At 50.8% G+C, this 23,264-nt stretch overlaps 4 protein-coding genes across 4 annotated transcripts; 2 read left to right on the forward strand and 2 right to left on the reverse strand.

Annotated features, from left to right (window-relative positions):
* Positions 1 to 7,455: 7,455 nt before the first annotated feature.
* On the forward strand, positions 7,456 to 10,011 carry LOC100904301 (equilibrative nucleoside transporter 1). The gene is made up of 5 exons (XM_029112274.1): positions 7,456 to 7,558; positions 7,666 to 7,744; positions 7,910 to 8,364; positions 8,463 to 8,715; positions 8,830 to 10,011. The coding sequence occupies exons 3-5, from the start codon at positions 8,059 to 8,061 to the stop codon at positions 9,744 to 9,746; spliced, it is 1,476 nt and encodes a 491-aa protein (XP_028968107.1). The 5' UTR covers positions 7,456 to 7,558; positions 7,666 to 7,744; positions 7,910 to 8,058; the 3' UTR covers positions 9,747 to 10,011.
* Positions 10,012 to 10,572: 561 nt separating this feature from the next.
* On the reverse strand, positions 10,573 to 16,809 carry Ogdh (oxoglutarate dehydrogenase Nc73EF). Its single transcript, XM_029112266.1, has 10 exons — positions 16,558 to 16,809; positions 15,962 to 16,153; positions 15,731 to 15,842; positions 14,621 to 14,812; positions 13,553 to 14,529; positions 13,277 to 13,442; positions 12,965 to 13,187; positions 12,457 to 12,674; positions 11,784 to 12,355; positions 10,573 to 11,686 (listed from the first exon to the last, which is right to left on the reverse strand). The coding sequence occupies exons 1-10, from the start codon at positions 16,807 to 16,809 to the stop codon at positions 11,525 to 11,527; spliced, it is 3,066 nt and encodes a 1,021-aa protein (XP_028968099.1). The 3' UTR covers positions 10,573 to 11,524.
* A 1,384-nt stretch (positions 16,810 to 18,193) lies between these two features.
* LOC100904591 (POC1 centriolar protein homolog A) lies at positions 18,194 to 20,762 on the reverse strand. The gene is made up of 7 exons (XM_003737852.1): positions 20,708 to 20,762; positions 20,545 to 20,623; positions 19,723 to 19,888; positions 19,308 to 19,619; positions 18,947 to 19,223; positions 18,510 to 18,851; positions 18,194 to 18,382 (listed from the first exon to the last, which is right to left on the reverse strand). The coding sequence occupies exons 1-7, from the start codon at positions 20,735 to 20,737 to the stop codon at positions 18,194 to 18,196; spliced, it is 1,395 nt and encodes a 464-aa protein (XP_003737900.1). The 5' UTR covers positions 20,738 to 20,762.
* A 255-nt stretch (positions 20,763 to 21,017) lies between these two features.
* On the forward strand, positions 21,018 to 22,048 carry LOC100903584 (glutaredoxin). The gene is made up of 3 exons (XM_003737846.2): positions 21,018 to 21,274; positions 21,367 to 21,432; positions 21,692 to 22,048. Exons 1-3 carry the CDS (start codon positions 21,152 to 21,154, stop codon positions 21,842 to 21,844), a joined length of 342 nt encoding a protein of 113 aa, XP_003737894.1. The 5' UTR covers positions 21,018 to 21,151; the 3' UTR covers positions 21,845 to 22,048.
* The last annotated feature ends 1,216 nt before the right edge of the window (positions 22,049 to 23,264 follow it).

The raw sequence follows: 23,264 nt of genomic DNA on the forward strand, positions 1-23,264 counted from the left end.
CGCTCGTGGACTTCCAGCAAAGAATCCGAAAAGACATCGACACGTCCAAGAACAAGGTTTCACTGGCAGACTTTCAGCAAAGAATTCGAGAAAAAATCAAAATGTGCCACAGTGGGACTTTGCTGGTAGTTTTTCAGCGAAGAATTCGAGAATACATCAAAATGTCCCACAGTGGGACTTCGCTCGTGGACTCTCAGCGAATAATTTTCGATAAGGCTCCAAAATGATACAGAAAAAAGAGGACTTCACTCGTGAACTCCCGGCAAAAAAATCGAGAACGCACCGGGAGGATTCAGAAAGGGACTTCGTTCGTGGACTTCCAGCAAAGAATCCGAGAAGCCATCGAAAAATTTCAAAGCGAAGTCCCCCTTTCTGGGACATTTCACTCTAGGACACGCCGCCAGCTGACTCGGCCGCCATGCTAGCTGGAAGAATCTGAAAGAGAGAGCTTGTTTGTAGAGATCCGCTACTGAGGTCGGGCGAACTCTACGTGGATTTCAATCTTACCAGGGAGTCAGAAGCGACTTTGGAGGAGTCTAGCGCAGGAAAACGTCTGGAGTAGGCACGAAAGCAGCTTAACGCTCTCCCTCGTATTTATCGCGGTAGTCTAACCTCCGATATGACCAGGGCTATCTGTCTTCCCAGAATGAGGTCTTCAATGCATGCAATCATCTCTCCTAGATACATCAATGTCTTCCGACTTGTGGGAAGTGCGTTCAAGGCAAACAGCAACTCGAACTTCAACATTTGTCGTCCAGAAGAACGGTGTATTCAAAGATATAGATGGATCAGAGAAGACGGGCCAGTTCAAGTTTGTCAAGAAAGACACAACGAGGTCGCGGGAACAGTATTCAAGCAGAGCAAGTGGATGCTGGCTTCGAAATTGCCCACTTTATTTTTCCTTATCGCTTCCTCGCAGATCTGGAATCCGGTTCACCTGCTCAGCCGCTCGAGCGGGTCGTGGATGCCCCGTGAGAGTGATTTTTAGTCCGGAGTTGGCGTTCTTGAAATTCATTCAAACTCGCGGTTCGTTGATTGCGCAGACGATCCACAACCACAGACCTCCGCGCCTTTCTCCTTTCCAAGCAAACCCCGAAGAGAGAGAGCTTGAACCAATGATGGTGCAAACGTTCGGGCGGAGATTCGGCCGCCAAAATTACAGATGTCCGAGCGGATATCTGTTCTTCCTAAAGAATCGTGTGGACACCCCTCCCTGCGGGGTTCGTTATTATTTCAGATGCGCCCGGAAGGTGAGTACCGCGCATTCGAAACGTACAAGGTGCGTCATGAATGAGATTTGCACGAAGCAAATTCCACCGCAGGGCTGAGAGGTTACGGCTAAGTGCGAGGACATGATCGTGGCATGGGTGCGAGGTGAACACGAGCATCCACCCCCTCCGCAGGAGCTCTTCACCTATAGGAGAATCAAGGACCGGATTCTCAGAAAATACCTGAGAAAGTGTAGAAATGGCGCCATGCGTTGCGAATTCAAAGTTTGTCCCCCGTTCCCTACTTTCTGAGAGACTCGCATCTTCATCTTCGGAGAAGATCATCAATTTATTCATTTTTCAAGGTATGGCAAGGAATCATGGGGGAAACATCCGTCGAAGATGATGTCGAGGTGCCCTTTGAACGCATGAAGAAGTCCATGGAAATCATCGCGATCAAAGATTTGAGAAGTCCGGAAACTTTGAAAGACTTGTACTTCTTCTTGTCTTCCCCAGCCTGCCGGAGATACCGTCAAGTTCTCATCGGGATGACGGAAGATGGCTCCGAAAAACTCGTTTGTAGCGGTAAGCAAACCTGGAAACCCTACTTCTGGCGACTCCTTTGCCCGCTGCTCGCCCAAAGGCGTTCAGCGGCGTTTGTGGGTGCCGCTGCCGATGCTGGGCCTCAGCGGGCTCTACAGACTGACCGACGCGACGGACAGCCAAGTGGATAGGGCGGTTCGTACGTCACATGCAGATTGCGCAAGTCATATTGGCGTTGTATCGTGCGGGAGGCAGCGCGCGGGTTCGATTCCTGCAGCCGTCTACTTTTCGAGGGTGGTTTCCATGGTTCCCATTACTCGCGGCTGAATGTCGAAGTAGTACACAGGCCATGGCTTACCGAATCTCGGTACCTATATTCAACCGCGACAAAGACGCTAAGCGTCTCTTCTCTCGCGGGAACCGGGAGGAAGAGAAAAATTCAGAGGCTCTGGTCGTCGCTGCAAGCCGGCGCGAGAACCATCGCCTGCCCTCGCCCCCAAAAATCACTGCGCTCTGACGTCAGGCTTCGCGATAGATAACTGTCTCCTAACGTATTTGCAGGCGGCACCATTTCGAGAATCCGGCCCGGTTTTGAACTTGATCACGCCTATCACTACGCTGACCCCTGGCCGTGAGTGTCACGCCACTTGAAATATGCACTGCTCCCCCTCGAGAGGGTGACGTGTGCAATAAGCGAGGATTTTTCAGGGAAGAAAAATCTTGGAGAGTATGCACTCATCTACAAGTACCTCCCTGCCTTCGATAGTCTCCTCATAACATCGAGGAGGGCTGTGCGCGACGTCTTCAACGGAGCATGCAGGCTGCACCTAGATGGAACCTTCAAGTGCCGGCCGCGAAAGATTTGTGAACAAGTGAGTTGCGTGTGCTGAAGTTCCTTTCTTCAGTGAATCAATTGAACGAGCTCTTCCCTTCTGAAAGGTTCTCCAAATACATGCCGTGCGGAATGGATTTGCTTTTTACGGTGCAAGTGTTCTCATGAAGTCGCGAAGCATGGGTGCCTACAAGGAAGTTCTGGAGGCGCTGATCAACGTTTGCGCGGTAAAAATAACCTAATGTACCTCGACGAGCATTGCCCAAGTTCATCCCAGTCGCCGCGATGGAACCTTTTTGATGAATTCCCCCCAGAGTGAAAGTGTGGTCTTGGAGCCGAATTGCGCAGTAACCGACTACGAAGGCGCTCTACGAGCAGCTCTCGCGGCGGTGTTCGGGTCGGGCGACCGACCATTCAAACGGATCGGATGTTTTTTCACTACACACAAGCACTCCGCAAAAGGGCCAAAACGACTCAGGCTTCGGATCGATTTTCCAAGACCACTTTGCAAATGGCACTGCAGAGTGCGAGCCCTCGCATACATGCCCCCCAATGTGATAAAGAGTCTATTCAGCTGCATTAAGGAGACGGCACCTGCCGAGGTAAAATTTTTGTACGAGAATTCAAGGGGAACATCCAGAGATGCAGTCACATGCGAAGTGAGCTGACTGTGAAAAACAAATAGCTTGAAGAATCTAGCTTTTTTCGGAGAAGAGTTTGTCTCCTGAAGAAATTATTCTCGGGTGCATTGTATTATGATGAGCACCATGTTATGCAAAAGAGAGAGGGCACAAGGTGCGCAGTCTTGTGCCCGTTCTTGAAGCGATGTTCTCAATTATTAATGATGGTTTTTGATTGCAAGTTCGGACCCTTCCTCCGTTACTTCGAGACCCATTGGATGGAAAGAATTGGGCCGGATGACTTTCCATCTTCAACGAACCTGTTCGCACGAATAATATTTGCGAGGGAGGAAACAGCCGCTGGAACGCGGAATTCATCGGTGGCCCGACCCCTCTCGAGTTTCTGAATGTTCTTCGGATGAAAGAGAAACTGACGCGAGTTGCTTTCCTTAGGCACCTCCGTGACATCGCCAGCAGCAAACGTAGAAGGAAGGCGGTACTTAAGGAAGCTTTCATTCAGAGCCAATGGTCGAGATTGCCGAGCGACGACCCAGCCGTCGTTCGACTGGTGAGAACCGTCGCATTGTCTTGTACAATACGTTCCGGACAGGGCTGAACCTACTCTCATGTATTAAAGAAATTGACCGCGCAGGTTTTTGACGCATTTTCCGGAATGCTCTTCAAGGAAGCCGGGAGCTGGCAACAGCGTCCTAGGAGCAATTCGTGCGACTCATGAGCCGCGCGTGGACGACGGAGTGGCTCCTTGGCTTTCTGCGAAACAAGGAGAAGTCGCTAAAAGCATGCAAGACTCATAATTCACGCATTATTCAGTTCCTCTTTTTTCTCCGAGACTATGGAAAAAATACATCAGTTTCAGATGTTTAAGAAGAATATAAATAAGGAGTGTTCCGTCGTTTCCAGTTACGATACATATTTTGCCGATTGATCAGTTTTCCATCCTGAGTGCTCAACGAACATATCTAATGTATTGTATATAATTTCTTGAAGTTCAGTGTTGAATAAAAATCGATCCAGAGCTGAAGAAGTTCTCTGCTTTTGCCCCTTTTCTTTACATATCGATGTACTTTCGAATTCTCATCGCCCGACTTCGATTAGCGACCAAGTCCCACTTTCGGACGTTCTGATCCTTTCTAAAATTCTCTGCTGAAAGTCTACGGCCGAAGCACTACTGCGGGACATTTCGATGTCTATTCAAATTTTTTACTGGAAATCTACGAGCGATGTCCTTCTCTGAGACATTTCGATGCATTCTCGAGTTCTTCGCCGAAAGTCTACGGGCGAAGTCCCACTCCGAATCATTTCGATGCCTTGACGAGTTCTTTGCTGAGAGTCTGCGAGCGAAGTCCCACTCTGGGACATTTCCATGCATTCTCGAGTTCTTCGCTGAAAGTCTCCGGGGGAAGTCCCACTCCGAATCATTTCGATGCCTTGTCGAGTTCTTTGCTGAAGGTCCACGAGCGAAGTCCCACTGTGGAACATTTCGATGCATTCTCGTGTTCTCCGCTGAAAGTCTACGGGCGAAGTCCCACTTCGAATCATTTCGATGCCTTGTCGAGTCCTTTGCTGAAGGTCTACGAGCGAAGTCCCACTCTGGGACATCTCGATGCATTCTCGAGTTCTCCGATGAAAGTCTACGAGCGAAGTCCCACTCTGGGACATTTCGATGCCTTCTCGAATTATTCGCGGAAAGTCTCCGAGCGGAGTCCAACTCTGATCATTCCGACGCCTCCTCTCCCACTTTCTATACCTCCGCCTGATTCAGCACCATCCCGTAGCGCTCAAAATGGGGCAGACATTTCCGGATCAAAAATTGGCTGGAGGGGATGCCATCATCCGCAGGTGGAAGCTTCGTTCATTTCAAGCGGTGGAGAGGCGGAAGCTGCGCGCCCCCGAGCACGATGATGATTCTACTAGCCCTGATGGCTCAGACAGCTCCGTCGATTCATCGAGGATTTCTGATGGGAGGTTGCAGGTTTCGGGTTTTCGTTAATAAAATATAGTAAGATATACCACGTGTTTTCGGAGTGGATACAATGCCTCACAGCGAAGGGGTGCACAAAATACTTCTGTCCACGTAGAATTAGATTCGGCCCCACTGTGGCGTCGATCGGAAAATTCCCCCGTACTGGACAATGAAGGATGAACTCCACGCTGAAGTTGAGCTGCTGCTCCGTGCCTCTCATCTCGTGATGCCATACGAGCTACAGCACAACGACTGTAGATCAGAATGCACGTCACACGAGGCGAATTCACACTCATTCTATCTCGAGGTAGTACAACCTCAGTAGAACGACGGATTGCTCCGAAGGCGGAGGAGCGGTGGCAACGCAGAGCAGAGTCAGAATGGTGCGATCGCCGCGAGATGATAATGATGCATTAAGCTCAGGCTGCGTACCTCTCTCATCGGTGCCCACGTATAGGGCATTCACTGCTCTGAGTATCGGGACAGATATGAGCCAGAGAAGGCGCTGTCTCAAATAGTGGTCGGTCTGGGGTTCCGGGGACTAACGATTGACGCCATGAGAACAAAGAAACGGAAGAAATCGGTGCAGAGTCGCTACGGAGTGGAATCACAGAAAGTCAAGAACTCCGGGAGGAGCGTCACAGAAAACGCGGACTCACATTCAAAAGCCCCGGTCGTTCTAGTTTCCGCTAGCCGATGCATTCGGGCGGCCCTCGATTACATCCAGAGCGAGCTCGTCAAATCTTCAGGTGATTTTATGACGGGGAGCGAATCGGAGGAAGAGAGAAACACGGAAGACGGAAAAAGAAGACGTCAGGTACCAGGGGATGCGGGCTTCAAGGATTCCCGACTGGTCAAGTCACGCTCCGTTGCTCATTCTCTGTGCCTGAGAAGAGGAACCGCTCAGCATTCTTCTCTCGAAGTATTGCGGCCGCCCTAACAGAGGCTGAGGATGTGGGCTGGGACAAACTGGTAGAAGCAGCTCGGAGATGCGGCAGGGCTGATCCTCTCCGCTGCCGACCGGATGTTTTCCGTATCCAATGTGCACTGGACATGCCGTCTTTACAGCCCACTCGAACGTGGGGAGCACAGAGGAATGGGTCTCTCGACGATTGCGAAGCGCTTGCAGCAGGCCGACGTCCTCTTCAACCTCGATGGGCGATCGTTGAGGTGCATCATATGCAAGAACCGCGATGAGTTAGCCCCGCCTGAGACCGGGCTCTAAGACGCTTCCGCTTGAGACGCTCTCTGCAGAATGAGTAACTGAGATGATAGATCTGCAAATTTGATAGACTCAGACCTAATCAACAGGATACCAATAAATCCCCGGCCAAAGTAGCTCATGCCCCATGCTCATCGTTTTCTACTAGGACGTCTTCGCCCATCGGGACTCAGACTCTTCCTGCCTCCACGGAGTCATCCTCCCAACCCTCGGAAACGCTGTTAACGAGAGTGATTTGTTTTACCCTGCCATGGAACGAACAATGACGCACATTCTTCATGACCAAACTGCTCTCGCCTCGCGAGACATCGCATGGTGTCTCGACTTAACACCTCATTCTAAAACGCGTGGCGAGATCGGCTGGTATCAAGGGTGAAAATCTTAAAACATCTAACTCTGAATTTCCCAGATTCGATCCGCAACTTTCCGCGGTTCGAGCGGGATTCGGCCGCGATTTCTTCTACTTTTTCCCTTGACCATTTCACAGCTCCATCAAGGCCCTGGATAATTACTCATCATCAACGAGGGAGCACGAGTTCTGATGAATATCAGTCGGAGACAATCGTGGATAGAGTGGGAAACATCTCATGGCGGAGCAGCCCGCAATCCCCTCACCGGTGGAGCCGGCGAAAGCCTCCCAAGAGCATTCCCCCCCATCGGGTCCATCAACTCTAGATAAGAGCTTGATCGCGAATTCCGTCGAACAGGATCGACCTCCAGGACAGAGACAGTATCTGTGAGGAGAGGCGTAGCACCCGCGGACTTCCACTTCCCAGAAGTGATCATCCTGATGATGGAGTGTCGTCTGCTCATACGTTTACAACACACTAGACCGCAGACCGCACAAAGACGACCACACATATGATGTTTCGGAATCTTCAGAGAACTGCCAGATTGGCCCGTATACCTGCGGCGCTTTTGCTTCCAAGCTTTGTGCACTGATCCAGCCTCCCACAGGTCGAGGTGCCGATGCGGACGAAGTGCTCTCCAATGACATTTCGGAAGATCAATGTGGAATCGAGACAGCGATAATTCTGTCTATCTTTCGAAGCCCTCGACTCTCCACGAAAGTTCACTGACAAGACCAGGATAATTTCCTGTGCCGGCATGGACGACCATTCTACAGATGCTCCTCTCGGATTTCTCAGCGTACGATCGAGGGCTTTGACACGTCAATCCATATTCATGAGTTCAGGATAGAGCGCTCTCGGGAACTCGACCCAAGAGTCATGACTGATGTGGGCTGTACTCTGAAGGGAAGCAAACTCACACACTGACGAGAGTTCCTCACGGGCGGATCCGAGTCACGCTGTGCCGCGATCATGAGCTGTCAAGGTAAAGTCCGCAGGGTGGGTGGGGGGTAAGAAGAGGAGTCATAGGGAAGAGGAAAGCTTTCCGTCGTAACAGCAAAACGGGTGCCTCACCGGAGGTCACAAACATGTGGCTGCGAATCCCTAACGTCTCAGGGCTCTGACTAATTCACTAACATGGGCTTTTAAGGCAAATGGTTCCGTCTATCGGTTATCCCGAGTCGATAAATCATCTCCCGTTCGGAGCTCCAGGCGGGGGAAAACTCAGCTGTCAATCAAATTGCAAGTTCCCCCGGATTCTGAGTGACTCGAAAAAAAGGAATTCGGAGACATCGCAGGATGTCGTCCCGCAAGCTCAACGATCCTGCTGCTCCAATGTATAGAAGGAACTACAGAACACACCTCGCACTTGAGCCCTCAGAAGAAACTTGTTCAATCAATGAAGAAGTGCAATGCGTCGGCTCTGATTCTGGCAGCAACGCTATCACAGGAGATGATCAAGTCCCTCTGCTCACGGTCACACCTGAGACTTCGTCAACGTTGACTGAGATCCCAATCGATCACTACCACTTTGTGAAATACGCTTTTCTGCTACTCGGGGTAGTGACTCTGTTACCATGGAACTTTTCCATCAATGCATCCAAGGTAAATCACAAGAGCTCGGTCGACTATTTCGGCGGGCTCGTCGGGCTCTTCATGATTCCGTTCATCAGCCCGGTATGAAACCATGATCCTCTTTCCAGTATTGGATGTTCAAACTTCGGGATGCTCAGTCTTACGGATCGCACCAGCATTCGGAGCACAAAACTAAGCTCCAAGCGGAATTCTTCTCCATGACATCGATCGTGTCAAGCGTGCCGTGTCTAATTGTACTGTACTTTAGCGCAATCATGAATAAGAGTGTTCCTCAGGGAGTGCGAAACATAGGCGCCTTGGCGGTAGTCACGATTCTGTTTGCCACGGTCACCATTTTCGTCCTGATCGACACCGACGGCTGTGAGTACTCATCCAGCCTAGCTCCTAATGTGTAGCTCGGTCAGATAAGGAATCTACCCTGGACTTCGTGTTGAGCTTTGAGTAATTTGAGAAGCTTTTGATTGCGCTTTCCAGGGCAGCATGGATTCTACAGGCTGACGCTCGAGCAGATGTTCCTCATCTCTTGTTTCGGAGCTTGGTACCAGAGTGGTGTGATGGGTCTGGCGGCGATCTTCCCCCACGAATACACCCATCTGTGTATAATCGGTCAGAGCTTCGGAGGAGTTTTAGCCTCGGTCGTAGAGATAATCGTGTTGTTATCAGGAGCGTCAACTGCTGCTTCAGCTTTGATATACTTTGTCTTTGCTCTCTTTATTCTGATAAGTAGCGTTGTTGTCATTTCGGTGATTCAAACGATCAGCTTCTTCAAGTTCTACGTTAGTCGAGCGATTTCTCAAACAAACTCGGTGAGCTCCTCCGACGAATCGTTCAATGTCAAAGTTCGGACATACTTGTTGGTCCGGAAAACCTGGCGCTTCTCTGTGGCTCTCATGCTTATCTATATCGCGACCTTCGGGGTGTTCCCGGGCGTTCTTGTTCACGTTGAGCCCTTGGACACTGATGATGCTATTTGGGGGAATCTTTTCTCACCCGTTTCTTGCTTTCTTGTTTTCAATAGCGGTGATTTCTGTGGCCGACTTCTCTGCTCGCGTTTCGGATTCCCAGCGGAACGCGAGTCACTATTTCTTGGAATATCATTTATCCGTCTATTGCTGACGCCTCTCTTGTTGCTATGTAACATAGTTCCTCGCGTTCCGTACTTACCAATACTTTTTCGGGCAGATTTCTCCTTCGTCGTCTTGAATGCTCTATTCGCCCTGTCGAACGGCTACCTGACATCGGTGGCAATGATGTACGCTCCGAAAAGAGTGGATTTCTTCTTACGCGAGCGAGTGGGGACAATTATGGTCTTCGCTCTCGTCAGCGGAATGAGTTTGGGAAGCATTCTGTCCCTGGTGATCATAAAGCTATTCTTCCCCGTAAGCACATAGAGGATCGTACGGGATCTTCCCTCGAATCGTCTGTTATTAGGTTATTATTCCTCCCGCCCAGGAAACGCGGAGAGACAATCATGCCTTCTCCGCAAGCCTGGTACCTTCGATTACCCAGTCTGAGAAGGCACGCGCACAATCCGGCGACTCCTCGCGGCTGATCGGAAGTGCTAACCATATGTGAATTTCCTGCCTCAGCGGATGTGGCATGATTGTCCCGTTGGAATGAAATAATAATTTCGGATTTGTCCCACGAGGACCTTGACAACAGAAGTGAACTTTTTATTGTGTCTCGATTCCCCGCTAAGCTCGGGAAACCCAATGATAGAGCAGCACTCGCCTTTCCATCAGACACATCGACCCTATCGGTGCGAGATTCTCTCGACTCTCGCGTCATAACTTGGGAATCGTCGAGAAACGGGAGCTCAGAAGAGAGGCCCTTCTTCTATGAGGAGTCTCTGCGCCGGAACGTCGTCACGATGCTGGAGGCGACCTAGCGACTCTTGGACACTTGGTGATTCCCCTTCCGGAAGTTTGGCGAACGAGGGCTCGAACGCGGTTCGGGTCGGCCAGAGGATCGTCAGCTCAAAGCTCAATCGTGCAGGAGGCAGAATCCCGCCTGATGCAGAACCTTGCGCCCGGCAAACCTTTGCTGCTTCTTGGCTGAAGTTTAAGGAATCGGCAGTCGGAGCATCCAATGTTGTGCTTTCAGTGGAGGGAAGACATGATTACAGTCAATCCGGAAACACGCTCTTCTCGATGAGAGCGGATTCCTTGAACTCCACCGTCGATTTGTGAAGGAATGAGTAGGCAGCAATCATTTCTATCAATTTATTGATTATATAAATTTAGTAGGAGGCACATAACAAAGTATCGGCGGATGTGAGCAGAAGTTTCGCGATTTGATGGATTCGTAGCTTCTGACGGCCCTCCGCATCCGATCAGATTCCTTCGCGACATTCCGGTTTGCAGATATACGATCAAATAATCAATATTCTTCCCTCGCCGTGAGAAGACTTTCGGTGGGCGATGATCTTCGCAAAACCGGTATAATAAATAGTTTTCGCGCCTCTGTCGCCTCTGCCTAGCATCAGATTCGAGGATCATTAGCATCTCACTAAGTTTTGTGCTGCTCTTATAAGTTCTCGAGTCGTTGTCGAATGATGGTTACACTGGTGAGACATCCGAATAGCGTCCCCCGTAGCGGATTTTCAAGATCGATCCCTCAATCAGCAGTGATTAGCCGAAGAGCGAAGTCGACGAGGACGAGCAACCCTTTTCCTCCGACCGTAAGGCCGCAGCTTCTTGCGAAGCGGAGTGCATGATGCGGACAGGGTCAACCTGGGAGACTCGGACTCCGATGCGAACTCACTCAAAACCCATGGAGCGCCCCCGAGCCAAACATCAGCCATTCCAACTGCTCAGCCTCGACCCTCAATCAGGGGAGCCGGCGAGAATGGAAGTTCAGGTGAACGCTCCCCCATACCCATCTTCGAAAAACAAGGAAACGCGCGAGTAGTACGGCTCTGTCTTGTAAGACAACGAGCCTTCAATCATTCGAGTTCACTCCGTCTGATAACACCGTCCAGGAAATCGTCCACTAGCGTGTTCTGGCACTGACTGAGCAGAACATTACCATGATTCCCTCACGATCGAAAACAACGTATGATTGAAACTTCAGCGGAAAATCTGAACTGCCTACTAACGATAACAATGAGAGTGACTGCAATAGCTGTCTTCCTAAGCGAACGCGAGCAGTCACCTTTCCAATTCGGCATCTAGCACTCCATGGCAGCGTTGACGAAATTTTCGAATTCCTTTTTGTGGATGTATTTGCTACCGGTGGCGGTCGAAGGAGATACGCCTCGTCCGACATAGAAGGCAGGTCTCTGGTATCCAGTCGAGATATTAATACGCGGTTGCACGAAAGCCCAACAGCCCTTGAAGAAAGAGACCGAGTTATGGAATGCGGAGAAGGCGGGGGAAATTTCCGGGGAATTGTACTGGGCCAACGAGCGAGCCGAATAGCTGCCTCACCTGATTCTTGTGTTCTTCTTGAACCCATTGGATTTTCGCATTCGGATATTTGTCGATCTCGTTCTTGATGAGATCGAATGGGAAGGGGCAAACTTGCTCCACGCGGACCAAAGCGATGTCAGACTCCTTATTACGGTCAGCCCGAGACTTCTTCAGATCGTAGTAGACTTTTCCCGTGCAGAAGAGGAGTTTCTGCACGTTCGCGGGGTTGCTTTCAGCAGCTCCGTTGTCCGGGATTACTCGCTTGAAGTTTGTCCCTTCAACCATGTCATCCAAGCTGCTCTTGGCTTCTGGGTGGCGGAGGAGACTCTTCGGTGTGAAAACAATCAACGGCTTGCGGAATGGAAGGACGATTTGACGCCGCATAGCATGGAAGTAGTTCGCCGGCGTGGTGCAATTCACAACAATCATGTTACAATCATGTAGTTGTTTCATCGAGAAGTCAGGACTCGAGGCATCATCCGGGAAATGATCAGGCTCCTCCGAGCAGAGCTGAAGGAATCTTTCTGGTCGTGCGGAGGAGTGCTCGGGACCCATGCCTTCCATCCCATGAGGGAGCATCATCACGAGGCCTGGCAAATGTTTTAGCGGTTCTTATAGGTTTATAGGTGCTTCAGGGCCAGCTGCCATCATCGATTTCGATTGCTCGATTCATCTTAATGCGAATATTTACCAGATTGTCTGACCCATTTGGCTTGTCCAGACGAGATGAATTGGTCTATTATGCACTGGGCTGTATTCATGAAGTCACCGAATTGCGCCTCCCACATCACCAACGCATTGGGATTGGTCATCGAGAATCCGAGTTCGAATCCGAGAATACCGTATTCGGATAGACTGGAATTGCACACTGTGTACGGTGCTTGGTCAGGCCATAGATGACAGAGCGGTCTGCGGATAGGGAAACGCTGCTGAATCTCAGAAGGTCGGGTGTGAGGCATCGTAAGCATTCGGACGGAAGAACAAGTTCTTGAGTTCTTTCGGACGACGGGAATTGTTTGTCTATCGGAGACTGTCATCATGGATGTTTATCGGAGAAAGACGCCTCCAGTGAAATGCATGCATCTTGCCGAAGGCATAGCCTCGGCGAGCCTTGTCGTTTAACTCCAGAATAGCACACCTGAAGATTTCTATTCGCTACCACCACAGTCGCTGCGGCGATGGGAAAACTGATTGCTTACCTGTAAGTGGTTTTATCGATCGTCTGATGGTGGAGTACGTGGTGGCGATGGGAGAAGGTTCCTCGTTCAACGTCCTGACCGGAGAGGCGCACGTGAATCCCCTCTTTCAGGAGTGAGCCGAAGGCCATGGCCTCACCCAGAGCCCAATCGATGGATCTTGATTCAACCATGTCCATGCGAGCTTTGAGAATCCTCTTAATACCGGGATGGATTGCGAAGTTACCTGCAGAGCTCCCCAATTGTTAGACTCTTGCGGGAGCCTGGAAAGGAACGCTCTCTCGAAATCTGAAGCTCCAATTCACGAAATCTCACCAGGGGGAGGCGATGAGAAGACCGTCCCGATGTGTTTCAGTGTTTCCTCAGAAACTCCAGTGGGATCACACTTCGAGGGTGAACGATCACCGAAGAATCCACTCCAAGGGGAATCTAGCCAATCGCGATTTCTTGTCTCGGTCTCCTTCTGAGCATTCGTGTAGGCCTGCGACAGAATCGATCTTGCTTCTAGTCGGCGTAAGCCATTGAGCACCGGAATACAGCTCGTTTCGGGGCTCCTGGCCCCAGGGAATGCTCGAAAGACATAAAGTTTACCTCCTGTAGGATGCCTTCGTAGCGTTGTTTTTCCTCTTCAAGAGTTTGCTCGGTGACAACACCTTCGTCTACCAGCTTCTTTGTGTAAAGATCGAGAGTCCCTTTGTGCTTCCGTATTTTTTGGTACATCAAGGGCTGAGTGAACATCGGTTCATCCACCTCATTGTGGCCATTTCTGCGGTAACTGACGAGATCGATGACGCAGTCTTTTTCGAACTTGGCTCTCCATTCAGCAGCGACGTTACACACGTGCATTACTGCTTCGGGGTCGTCGGCATTGACGTGGAAAATTGGCGCATTCACGACGCGGGCAACGTCAGTGCAATATGGAGAGGATCTAGAGGATCGAGGATCAGTGGTGAATCCGATCTGATTATTCACCACAACGTGGATGGTGCCATGAGTTTTGTAGTCTGGCAGCTCGGACATGTGGAACGTTTCATAGACGATACCCTGCCCAGAAAAAGCGGCATCTCCGTGAAGAATCATACCCATGACTTTTTTGCCTTGGGTATCTCCGCGGTAGAATTGCTCGGCACGAACTTTCCCCAAGACAACGGGATCCACGGCTTCCAAATGAGAGGGATTGGCCACAACGGAGAGCTTCATGTTGCGATTCGATTGCCGGTTCAGACGTTCATGACTCATTCCCAGGTGGTACTTGACATCGCCGGAACCCTCGTCAGCAGGCGTGAGCGACGAGAATTGAGTGAAGATAATCTCCAGGGGTTTTCGGCACACATTCGCTAGAACGTTGAGCCGGCCCCTATGGGGCATCCCCATCACGATGGAATCGACGCCGAGCTCAGAAGAACGATCTATGACGGTTTTCATAGCGGGAATCAGAGTTTCGCAGCCTTCGAGCCCGAAGCGTTTTTCTGACACCCATTTCTTTGCCAAGAATTCCTCGAATTTGGTGGAACGTAAGAGCCGTTTCATCAGGAGTTTCTTCTTATCCGCGTTCAGGTTCATGACACCTAAACAGATTGAATTGAATAATAATCAATAAGTTTCAGAGTATTGCGGTGATATCAAGAGTACGGAAACTGCCTAATCGTGATAGCTCACCCGGTGTCTCGAATTTTTCGCGGATCCAATTGCATTGATCGAGGTCGTTGATGAACATATACTCAACACCGATCGATCCGCAATAGACGTTTTCAAGACGACGCAGAATCTCGCGGAGCGGTAGCACACCCTCGCTACCCCCGATGTAGGTTGTGGATGGCAGTTTGAACATTCGGTCCATGTCTTTCTCGTCTGAGAATGTAGGAAGAGGAAGTTCAACCGATGCAAGAAGAGCGACATAGTGATGCTGAGACGGACAGATTTGCCTGACTTGCTAAGCTCGATCGACTTATTGTTCGTGTCATTCAATGCTTCGTGAGCCGAGTGGAAGTGGCGCAGGGCATGCCGAATCAAGTCCATAAGTAGACAGAGATGAATGATTCTCAAGAGGTGAACTCTCGATCGAAGTGGGAACAAGGAGCATCGGAACGCGGAGAAGTTTTCGCAGGGAGAGCATCTTAGAAGAGCATTCATGTATAAGCCCAGAAGAACGGACGGCGCCGTTATCTCGTTTGTTCCTCAGGCAGAAACGATCGGAGTAGATGAGGAACCGATTGGAAAAATTACGGTAAGATCTTCAAAAATCAATGACGTTGATTCCTGGCAGGTCGTGAGAATCTCGAAGATTCCACAACGGCGTGATTGCCTACGAAGTCATCATCGGAAAATACACTCGCATCCGAACAATCCGTCAACGTACCGAAGCTGGCCCTGTATCGAGCCACATCCCCGGGGCTGCGCTCCAAGTTGCTGATCCGCAATGGATCCAAATCGGCGTAAAAGTGGCCTCGAATCTTAATTCACATCAGACAAGAGCAGCGGGTATCGGGAGATATGTCGCAAACGGTAGCCAATGTAGCGGAAGTGGTTGCATAGGAGTCAGAGACGTTGTTTGAGGGGAGTGATGGCGATGAAACCGAGAGATCGGAGTTGCGTTGAGGATTCAAGCCCATTGATTGGCGGGTCGCGTTCATGAGGGGATCGGTTATAAGCGACATAGATGATCGGAGAGAGGTTAGGTTCGGTGGCGGGCACGGGGAGGCAGCGTGAAAGAACATCGATTGTTAGCAAACTCGGACTCAAAGAACTCCCTATCGGAGTTTCGCATACCCAATTTGGAGTCCCGCAGAACAGATTCGGGCTCCTTGAGTCCATTGGGACCCACGGTGTATTGCGGCAGGATGCCTAAAGGATCCAAGTTGGCGGCAAAGTGTCCCCGTACCTGGGATAAATTTTCCGAGTATACATATGCCCGCGATCCTCTTATATTGGAAGTTTTACTGGTGCAGAATCAAAGGCTGCTCCGAAGAGTCCGCTTTCTTCATGCCCTTATGTCTTTACCTGGTAAGAACGAATGATGGCCTGAACGGAGAGATGATCTTCTATATCTCGCGGAGCGGCATGCGTTGTCGGTATCACTGCAGGCTGCGTCGGAGCAAGGTGAGTCGGACTCGAACTCAATGACGGAGGTGCTGTGTAAGCTTGTCCCGGATCCTTGCCGGCTGCAGCGGCGCGGAAGAAGACATCCCAAGACTTAAGGGGAATTAAGGAAATGAGCTCGGGCGAAACTTTTGTCTGAGCGATCAGGAAGCCACCAGAGGGCAAGGAAAGATCTCCAATCACAATGGAGACATGAATCTCGGTAGCCGCACGGATCGCGGACATTTGCAAGGTAGACAGAGACCTTCCCTGGCGGCATTCTGCACTGAGCTAGCATCTTCCGCAGATTTGCTCGCTAATATTCGGTTACGTCATAGAGCGGACACTTGTTCGGCTTTGCGCCGCCGACTTCTCACTCTGAAGCATTTTGCTTCAGCGGAACAAAATTATCGCGCAGGTTACGAGGGAAAGCTGCGCTCGAAAAAGCCAGGAGAGATTCCATTCCATGTATCCAGAGTGGCTCCATTGACGATTCCCGTTGGACAAGGAGCTCTTACCTTGTGAACAGACTTGGGATCGTCTTTCCAAGCCTTGAACATTTCTTCGACATAGACGCTGCTATTCCCATTCAGGAAAGGTTCTTGGGCCGCTTTTGTCATGTATGATGTTCGCCGCTGGATATTGTAGCCGAACCTCCCTGAGTTCAGCGAGGCCACCACGGCATTCGTCGGCGCTGCCCGCGACCTGGAGGCTGAGGCGGCCCTCAAAGCGGGAGTCAGAGTCCGTATCATGGTGCGAGCTCGATCCATTCCTGGTGCCTCGGCTTCCCGCCCTGATAGTAGACAGAAGCACAGTAGTTTAAGGAACTCTCCGGCCTTCTCACTTCCGCGACTGTGAGCCAACAGCCGGTCGGATATTTTCTCCTCTTCGTTGACCCTTCCGTGTCGAACGGAACGGCCAGGACGTCTGCCAGCTCCGAGCTTTAAGATTAAAGCGCGGAACGGAAGGGATGCCCGCGGGAATCGCAAGAGCTCTAGCCTCTCTCGCACAAACGTCAGGTGACGAACTTTGGGGGATTCAGGGACGAGACTGTAGATGGCCGAAAGAATGGACGGAGAATGAGACGGATCTCAGATATTAACAACTGTCGCTGGCTCGTCGGACGCGCTGCGCTGCTCAGGGGCGGAGAGGAATCCGTCGATCCAGAGCAGAAATTATTGTCTCATGTCAGCCACACGTCGTATGGACGACCTCTGCGAGCATGCATGTGTCTTCCTTTCTTCCGCTTGTCTGTACCTTTCTCATTTTGGATCAATGAGCCTCAGTCTCCCACGCTTCGGTTGAGTCGACCACGACCGGAAAAGCCTCTACGAGCCGCCGAGCCGCGGCTATCCTGAAGGTATAGCCGTCTGGACGGAGAACTACGGATGTCGCCGCTTCCTGGCGTTCGCGAGAATAACATGCTGAGTCGTGCGAAACCTGAAATCCTGTTTCATCGATCCTGCAGGGAATTCCGCCCACTCAGCCAGGGAACTGATTGGGATAGTGTTATCCCAGAGAGTTCCCAGGAGAGACCATTCCCGTTTATGCGAGAAACTTTGTCACCGGAATCCCGCACGGAGAGCTCCAATCTCTGCTTGACACTCGCAGCTTGTTTCGGCATTTTCCCCGAAATCATGGCGTCGGTGTCCCTTTCGTCCTGTCGACTTTTGGTCTATGAGGTGGAACGACGGTACGAGATGCATCTGCTGGGGACTTTCTATTCGCCCTCTCCCCTGTGGTTCCCTTGTTTCGTATCTGACTTCCCTCTTCGATTCCCATGTCTCTCGTGTACCCTCCCCTCTCTTTCCGGTAATCCCGCGACTCTCTCTCATTCGATTACTGGGCTGTGGTGACATATTATTGAAGAATGGTTCGATAAGTACAGTAGCGATCGAAAGTATGACGCCGGCGATGATGTCGCTTAATTTCCGAGCGAGTATCATGTTCATGAGCCTCCCCTAGAATGGTTCCGCGAATTTACGTGTAGATACTTCATATTATATATTTTATTATTAGGCACGAGACCAAGTCCCGTCAGAACAAATGCGCTTCTCCCTCTCAACGATTGAGTTTTCGGGTGCGGGGATAATCGTTTTGAAACAACCCGATTTGAATGATCATCCAAGGAGCTCAGGCGGAGCTTTCCCCGAATCATCGCTGTTCGGAATTCTTTTTCTGCGATGGATGGATGGGGTTCTGCTCTAAGCGGATTAGCCTCGTTTCCATATTTTGTATCTTGCATTTCATCTGCTTCTCGAGCTCGTCCAGGCGATCCGACATATTGGCCATCAGGGCGATCAGCTTTGTCGTCGAGCTACCCGCGGACAAGAGCTGAGGTTTCTGCGAATATTTCCAGAGCAAAATGAGAGTGCGATCAGCAAGGGCTCCTTTCCTCAACGGAGACTCCCTCCTTCAGGAATGTTCTCGCCTGATGACGCGTCGGCGAATCAATAAGCTTGAGCCTCACCTCATCATCGGGAACCTCTTCCTGAATGACGTCTACGGAAATGCTCTTTGGCATGATTGATTTTCTTGCCATCGTCATTCTCCGCTTCGATTTTTTCTGCGAGCCGGTTTGCCCTTCGTCTGGAGTATCCTTTCTATTGGCGTTCTCGATAGTCTCCGCGAGCTGTTTGCTGTAATCTATTTCGTTCTCCTTTGAATCTTCGCTTAACCGAGCGCCCGATTTGCGGTCTTCATTGTCCAGCAGCTTCGTGAGGCATGTATTGAAAATATTCAACTTGCGATTCCTGCCCGGGAGACACAGGTAATCTGAGGTGTCGAACTCATTCGACGGCGGCTGGCAAGGCTAGAAAATCGCGTTGGTGCATTAGATAGTGACTATCGAGAAGAGTGCGCTTTGAGCCTGGCGAAACCATGAGTCTGCGAGCAAAATGATGTTACCGTTAGGAATGTCGCCGATTTCAGGGGAATCTTCATTGTGAATGTTGTTAGCGTAATTCCATTCACTAGATCAATGACGGTCGAGCACTGATCTGTCTCCGAGCAAGTTGCTGCAAACTGACCCGACGAATGCACCGACAGATCTCTGATCGGATTCTCATACAATTGATAGCAGCAGATGGACTTCTTAGTCCTTGCGTCATAGACGCGAAGACTGTTGTCCCTGTGCCCCACCACAACATGACCGCCCGGCAAGTAAGATATCGCCGAAGCTCCGCTGAAATGGCGCAAGTATTCGAATTATTGTGTCTTTTGTTTCCTCCGGACTCACCCTACTCTGCAAACATTCTCTAATTCCTACCCGCCGGTGTTCGTCAAGCTCGCTATTGGATTTTGGCTTCGAGCATCCCATTCGATGATTTCACGATCGTCGGCTGCGGATAGGAATTGAGAGCCCTCCCACGAGTAGGCTAACTGCCTGACCGCGTTGGTGTGCTTCCTGAATTGACCCAGCAGTTTTTGACCGCAGATGTTCCACATTTTGATCACTTTGTCAGCTCCGGCCGAGATGAAATGCGCTCCTCGTGGATCCACATCAAGGGCGAAGACAGGTGAATGATGAGCGTGGAGATGCCGATTGAACATAACGGGAGTGATACCTCTGCGAAATGTCCTGCAAAGTAGATACGTTGAATCCGGATAGCTGCAAGGCCGAGGGGGAATCCCGAGCGGGGAAGCCAACATTCTCAGGGTCTATTGACCAATGCCGATCATACCTGTTCAACTTGAAAGCCGAGATTTCTCCGGACAAGGTCGCCACAACTAAAAGGTCCTCTTTCGCAAACCGCAGCTCAGATATGTCTTTGCCTTGAATCGGGAAGTTCACGTTCAAGGAATCATCGAAGTCATGGATATAGACCGTACGCTCCCGGCCGCATAGAGCTGAAAAGGAATCGGAGTTCGAAAGAGGCTCCAAACAGAGTTTTACAAAAATTCGATGCCGCTTCCAGGGTGCATACGGATGAGGAAAGTCGCGTGAACACGCGGGACTCCTGACGAAGCTAGGACTTCCTGTGGGAGCGGTGCGCGATTAGCTTCACTGCTCCCGATGGAAGTAGAACTCAATAATACAGGATTCGCAGATCGGAAGAATATTCCATGCTGCCCTTCCGGCTGAGTGCTGTGCTGAGGGGAGGCATCAACTTCCCCCTGAATCTCCTCCTGAAGTATTACTCCCTCCCCACCCTCAGCATGATCGACGTCACATGAGCCGAAGTGTTACGTATGTCAGAGGTGTCTCTCTCATTTTGAGCATGACACCCGCGCGTGATAGACTCTGACGACAGATAGCTCGCTTTTTTGGGTGATGCCTATGTTCCGGACGACACGTCAGGACATGTCCTGTGGAGCCCGTATCTTCAGCACACTGATCGACCGACGCTAACCCAGAGAAGGCGCCTTCGGCTACGACTTCCTCGTCATCGGATATCATTGAGAAAGGGAGGACAGAGAGAATACAGAACGAATCATGCAGTCTCTCTGTGAGAACAGCTGATGGTCTCCCGAAGGACGCCCGTGATGATGATCACCATACTCACCGAGTCTGTTGGACCCATTCCAAGACATCCGTGTGATTCCGGTGGATCCTGGAGCAATTGTCATGTGGAGGTAGGGTTGCTAGAAAGCGGAATATGAACAAAGATATTGATGTCTCCCACAGGAACGGGTAGCCGTTGGAAGGTTCCATCTATCGCATCTCACCCAATCTTCCGTTGCGTCATCGATCTCCATCTTGCCCGTCTTTAGTGTACAATGTGATGAAGGGCGCGATTCACGACGAGGTTCTCGGCCTACCGGAGAACACAATCGTCTTCACTGTAAAACTCCAAGCGACTCGTGTATATGTATCTTTCGCTACATCGAGCGAAATCGCGCCGCAGAGTGGCGTCGTCCCAGAATGACGCTCTTTTACGGGTGTGTGCTGATTCGGCGCGCGGAGAAAACAAAAAAGACCCCGAGTGCTAGTTTAGATCAGATGCTCGGATGCTCTTCGGATCTCCGGGAGGGTCTGTGACTGTAGGCCTCGAAGAGCTCTTCCTTGGGGAACACTTCCCGGGCTCACGAAGGCACGCACCGCTCCGAATCGCCCGCAAGTGGTCTCCAACTTCCTACTTGACACCGGGTCGATCCAGTATCGTAGTGAGCATGAACGCCGCAGCTACTCGGGAGTTTCTGAAACGAACTATCAAAACAACGAGTGTGCTTCTTCTATCGAAAGCGGATTGCCCCCGATGTCAGAAAGTGGAGTCTCTCTTCAATCACTACCAGGTGATACGGGCAATAACCTGAAAAGCAGTCAATATCGCCTTCTCCATATTTGTATGATTCGAAAGTCGGACATTCTGTCCATTCTCCTGCAGACTAAGCCGAAGATCGTGCACGTCGACTCGCGATATGATGAACAATTGATCTACGACTCGATCAGGGTACGTCAATCTTTTCCTCGATTGAACATTCTCCCGAGGTGAATCGATGGGGATGGATCTGTGAGACAAACACTCCTGCCAAAAGTCGATGCATTTGTGCAAAATAGGAACGAACCGGGGGAAGATGCCTCCGGGAGCCGAGAGCATCCCACTGGGGCTCGTAAATGTTAATAGTGAACACTGTCGTTCGAGGCAGCGTGAATCTGTCCATTTGTCCTCGAGCTCGGCTCATGATAAAAAGGAGGATGTCTTCTTCCAGAGAATGACGGGCTCCTCAGATCTTCCGAAATTGTTCATCGGAGGATCGTTCTTCGGAAGCTCAGAGGAGATTGAAGCCCTTCACAAGGAAGGGGTTCTGTCGGATCTCGTGACCAAAGCTAGCGCTTATTCCGTCAAGCACGTCCTCGTGTGATTTTGAGTGATTCTACGTTATTCTCGCTGTATCGATCGACGCTCCGGCGGCTGTCGCGGAGCACTGCTCAACTATTGCCCTTGCACTCCGTCAACCCTTCCGAATCGCCGGGCGGGTGGGACTGCTGCGGAGCCTCGGTTTCCTGCTCCCTGTCGATCGCTTGAGCTGATGATTCCTGCGGAGCACCGGTTCCTCCAACCCCTGATGCCCAACTTCGAAGATTAAATCCAATCGTACTCCTCCATTTGTCATTGACTCGTTGCTCTGGGCTTTCCTTCGATCTCTTCCTGGTCGAGGCTCTGAGAGGAAGCTGGATTCATTATATGTACGTATGGTTGTTGTTCCCATTCAGCTGTGCCGTTCTCCCATTTCGGTGCTTACACTTCCGGGGGCCTTCTCCTGAGCTTTCTCCTAGCTCGGGATAGCGAGCTCGACCTCTGCTGCTCATGATCATTCTAAACATCTCGACCACTCATCGCTTCGACGCCACCGCAGAACGGAACGTTTTTTCAATTCTCTTCGATTTGGAGGCCAGACCAAGTTGCCATCTATGTTTAGGCCTTCGATCGCATCTCTGGACGATGGCTGATGTGACGCTCCTCCCGTCGCTACCCTCGGACCAGACCCGGGGGGAACGTCAGTCACGTATTCTCAGCGCGGAACTCCCGATTGCCCCATGATTTTCGGCGATTGAGTGCGATATAGCACCTTGAGTTGGTCTACAAATAGTTGAGTCCCAAAATGTAGAATATTCATCAAATTAGAATGACACCCGGATGGCCGAGCTTTTCCACCCGTCCGATTTTCTTCCTCCTCAATAGTGTCCTAATATGACATGTGAGTTCTGTGTGAAGCGGCGCCACGATCTCTCTCCTGTATCTCGGAGATAAGGTCGCTGAGCTGAGCAAGTAGTGCTAGCACAATCTATCGTATCCCGCCTCGATCAAACGACGGATCCGTACAATAAGAAGGGGACCAATGAGAACTCTCTCGGCCCTGTGTTTCTACATCTGCTGTGTCCTGCTAGTTGTGATGAGTGCGGTCCCGTCGAGCGACGCGAGCGCTTGTTACACGCGATTCATGGTTCGTCTGTCGTATCTCTCGTTGGAATGAGACGGCTATCATCGTCCAGGATCGATCTTTTCCTTCTGTTGCAGAGTTGTCGCTACGATTATCAGTGTTGCTCCAGAAAGTGCGGCGGCAACGTCCAGGTGACAGTTTGTCTCTGAAACCTCCCCTCGGCCGAAGGATGGACGGGAAAAATGCATCAATAAATGTGACTTTTGGTCTGAACTGATATTTTCGGAGATCTCCCCCTAATGCACTGTTATGCGAGTTTCCATCGAGGGTATTCGAACCACGGTCTGTCCAATGTCCAATGCTCCGATTACAACGGGACCCATAGGAGGGGCAGACAGGC

This window comes from Galendromus occidentalis, unplaced genomic scaffold (assembly GCF_000255335.2).
Source record: "Galendromus occidentalis unplaced genomic scaffold, Mocc_1.1 scf7180000075620, whole genome shotgun sequence".
In the NCBI taxonomy this organism is placed as follows: Eukaryota; Metazoa; Arthropoda; class Arachnida; order Mesostigmata; family Phytoseiidae; genus Galendromus; species Galendromus occidentalis.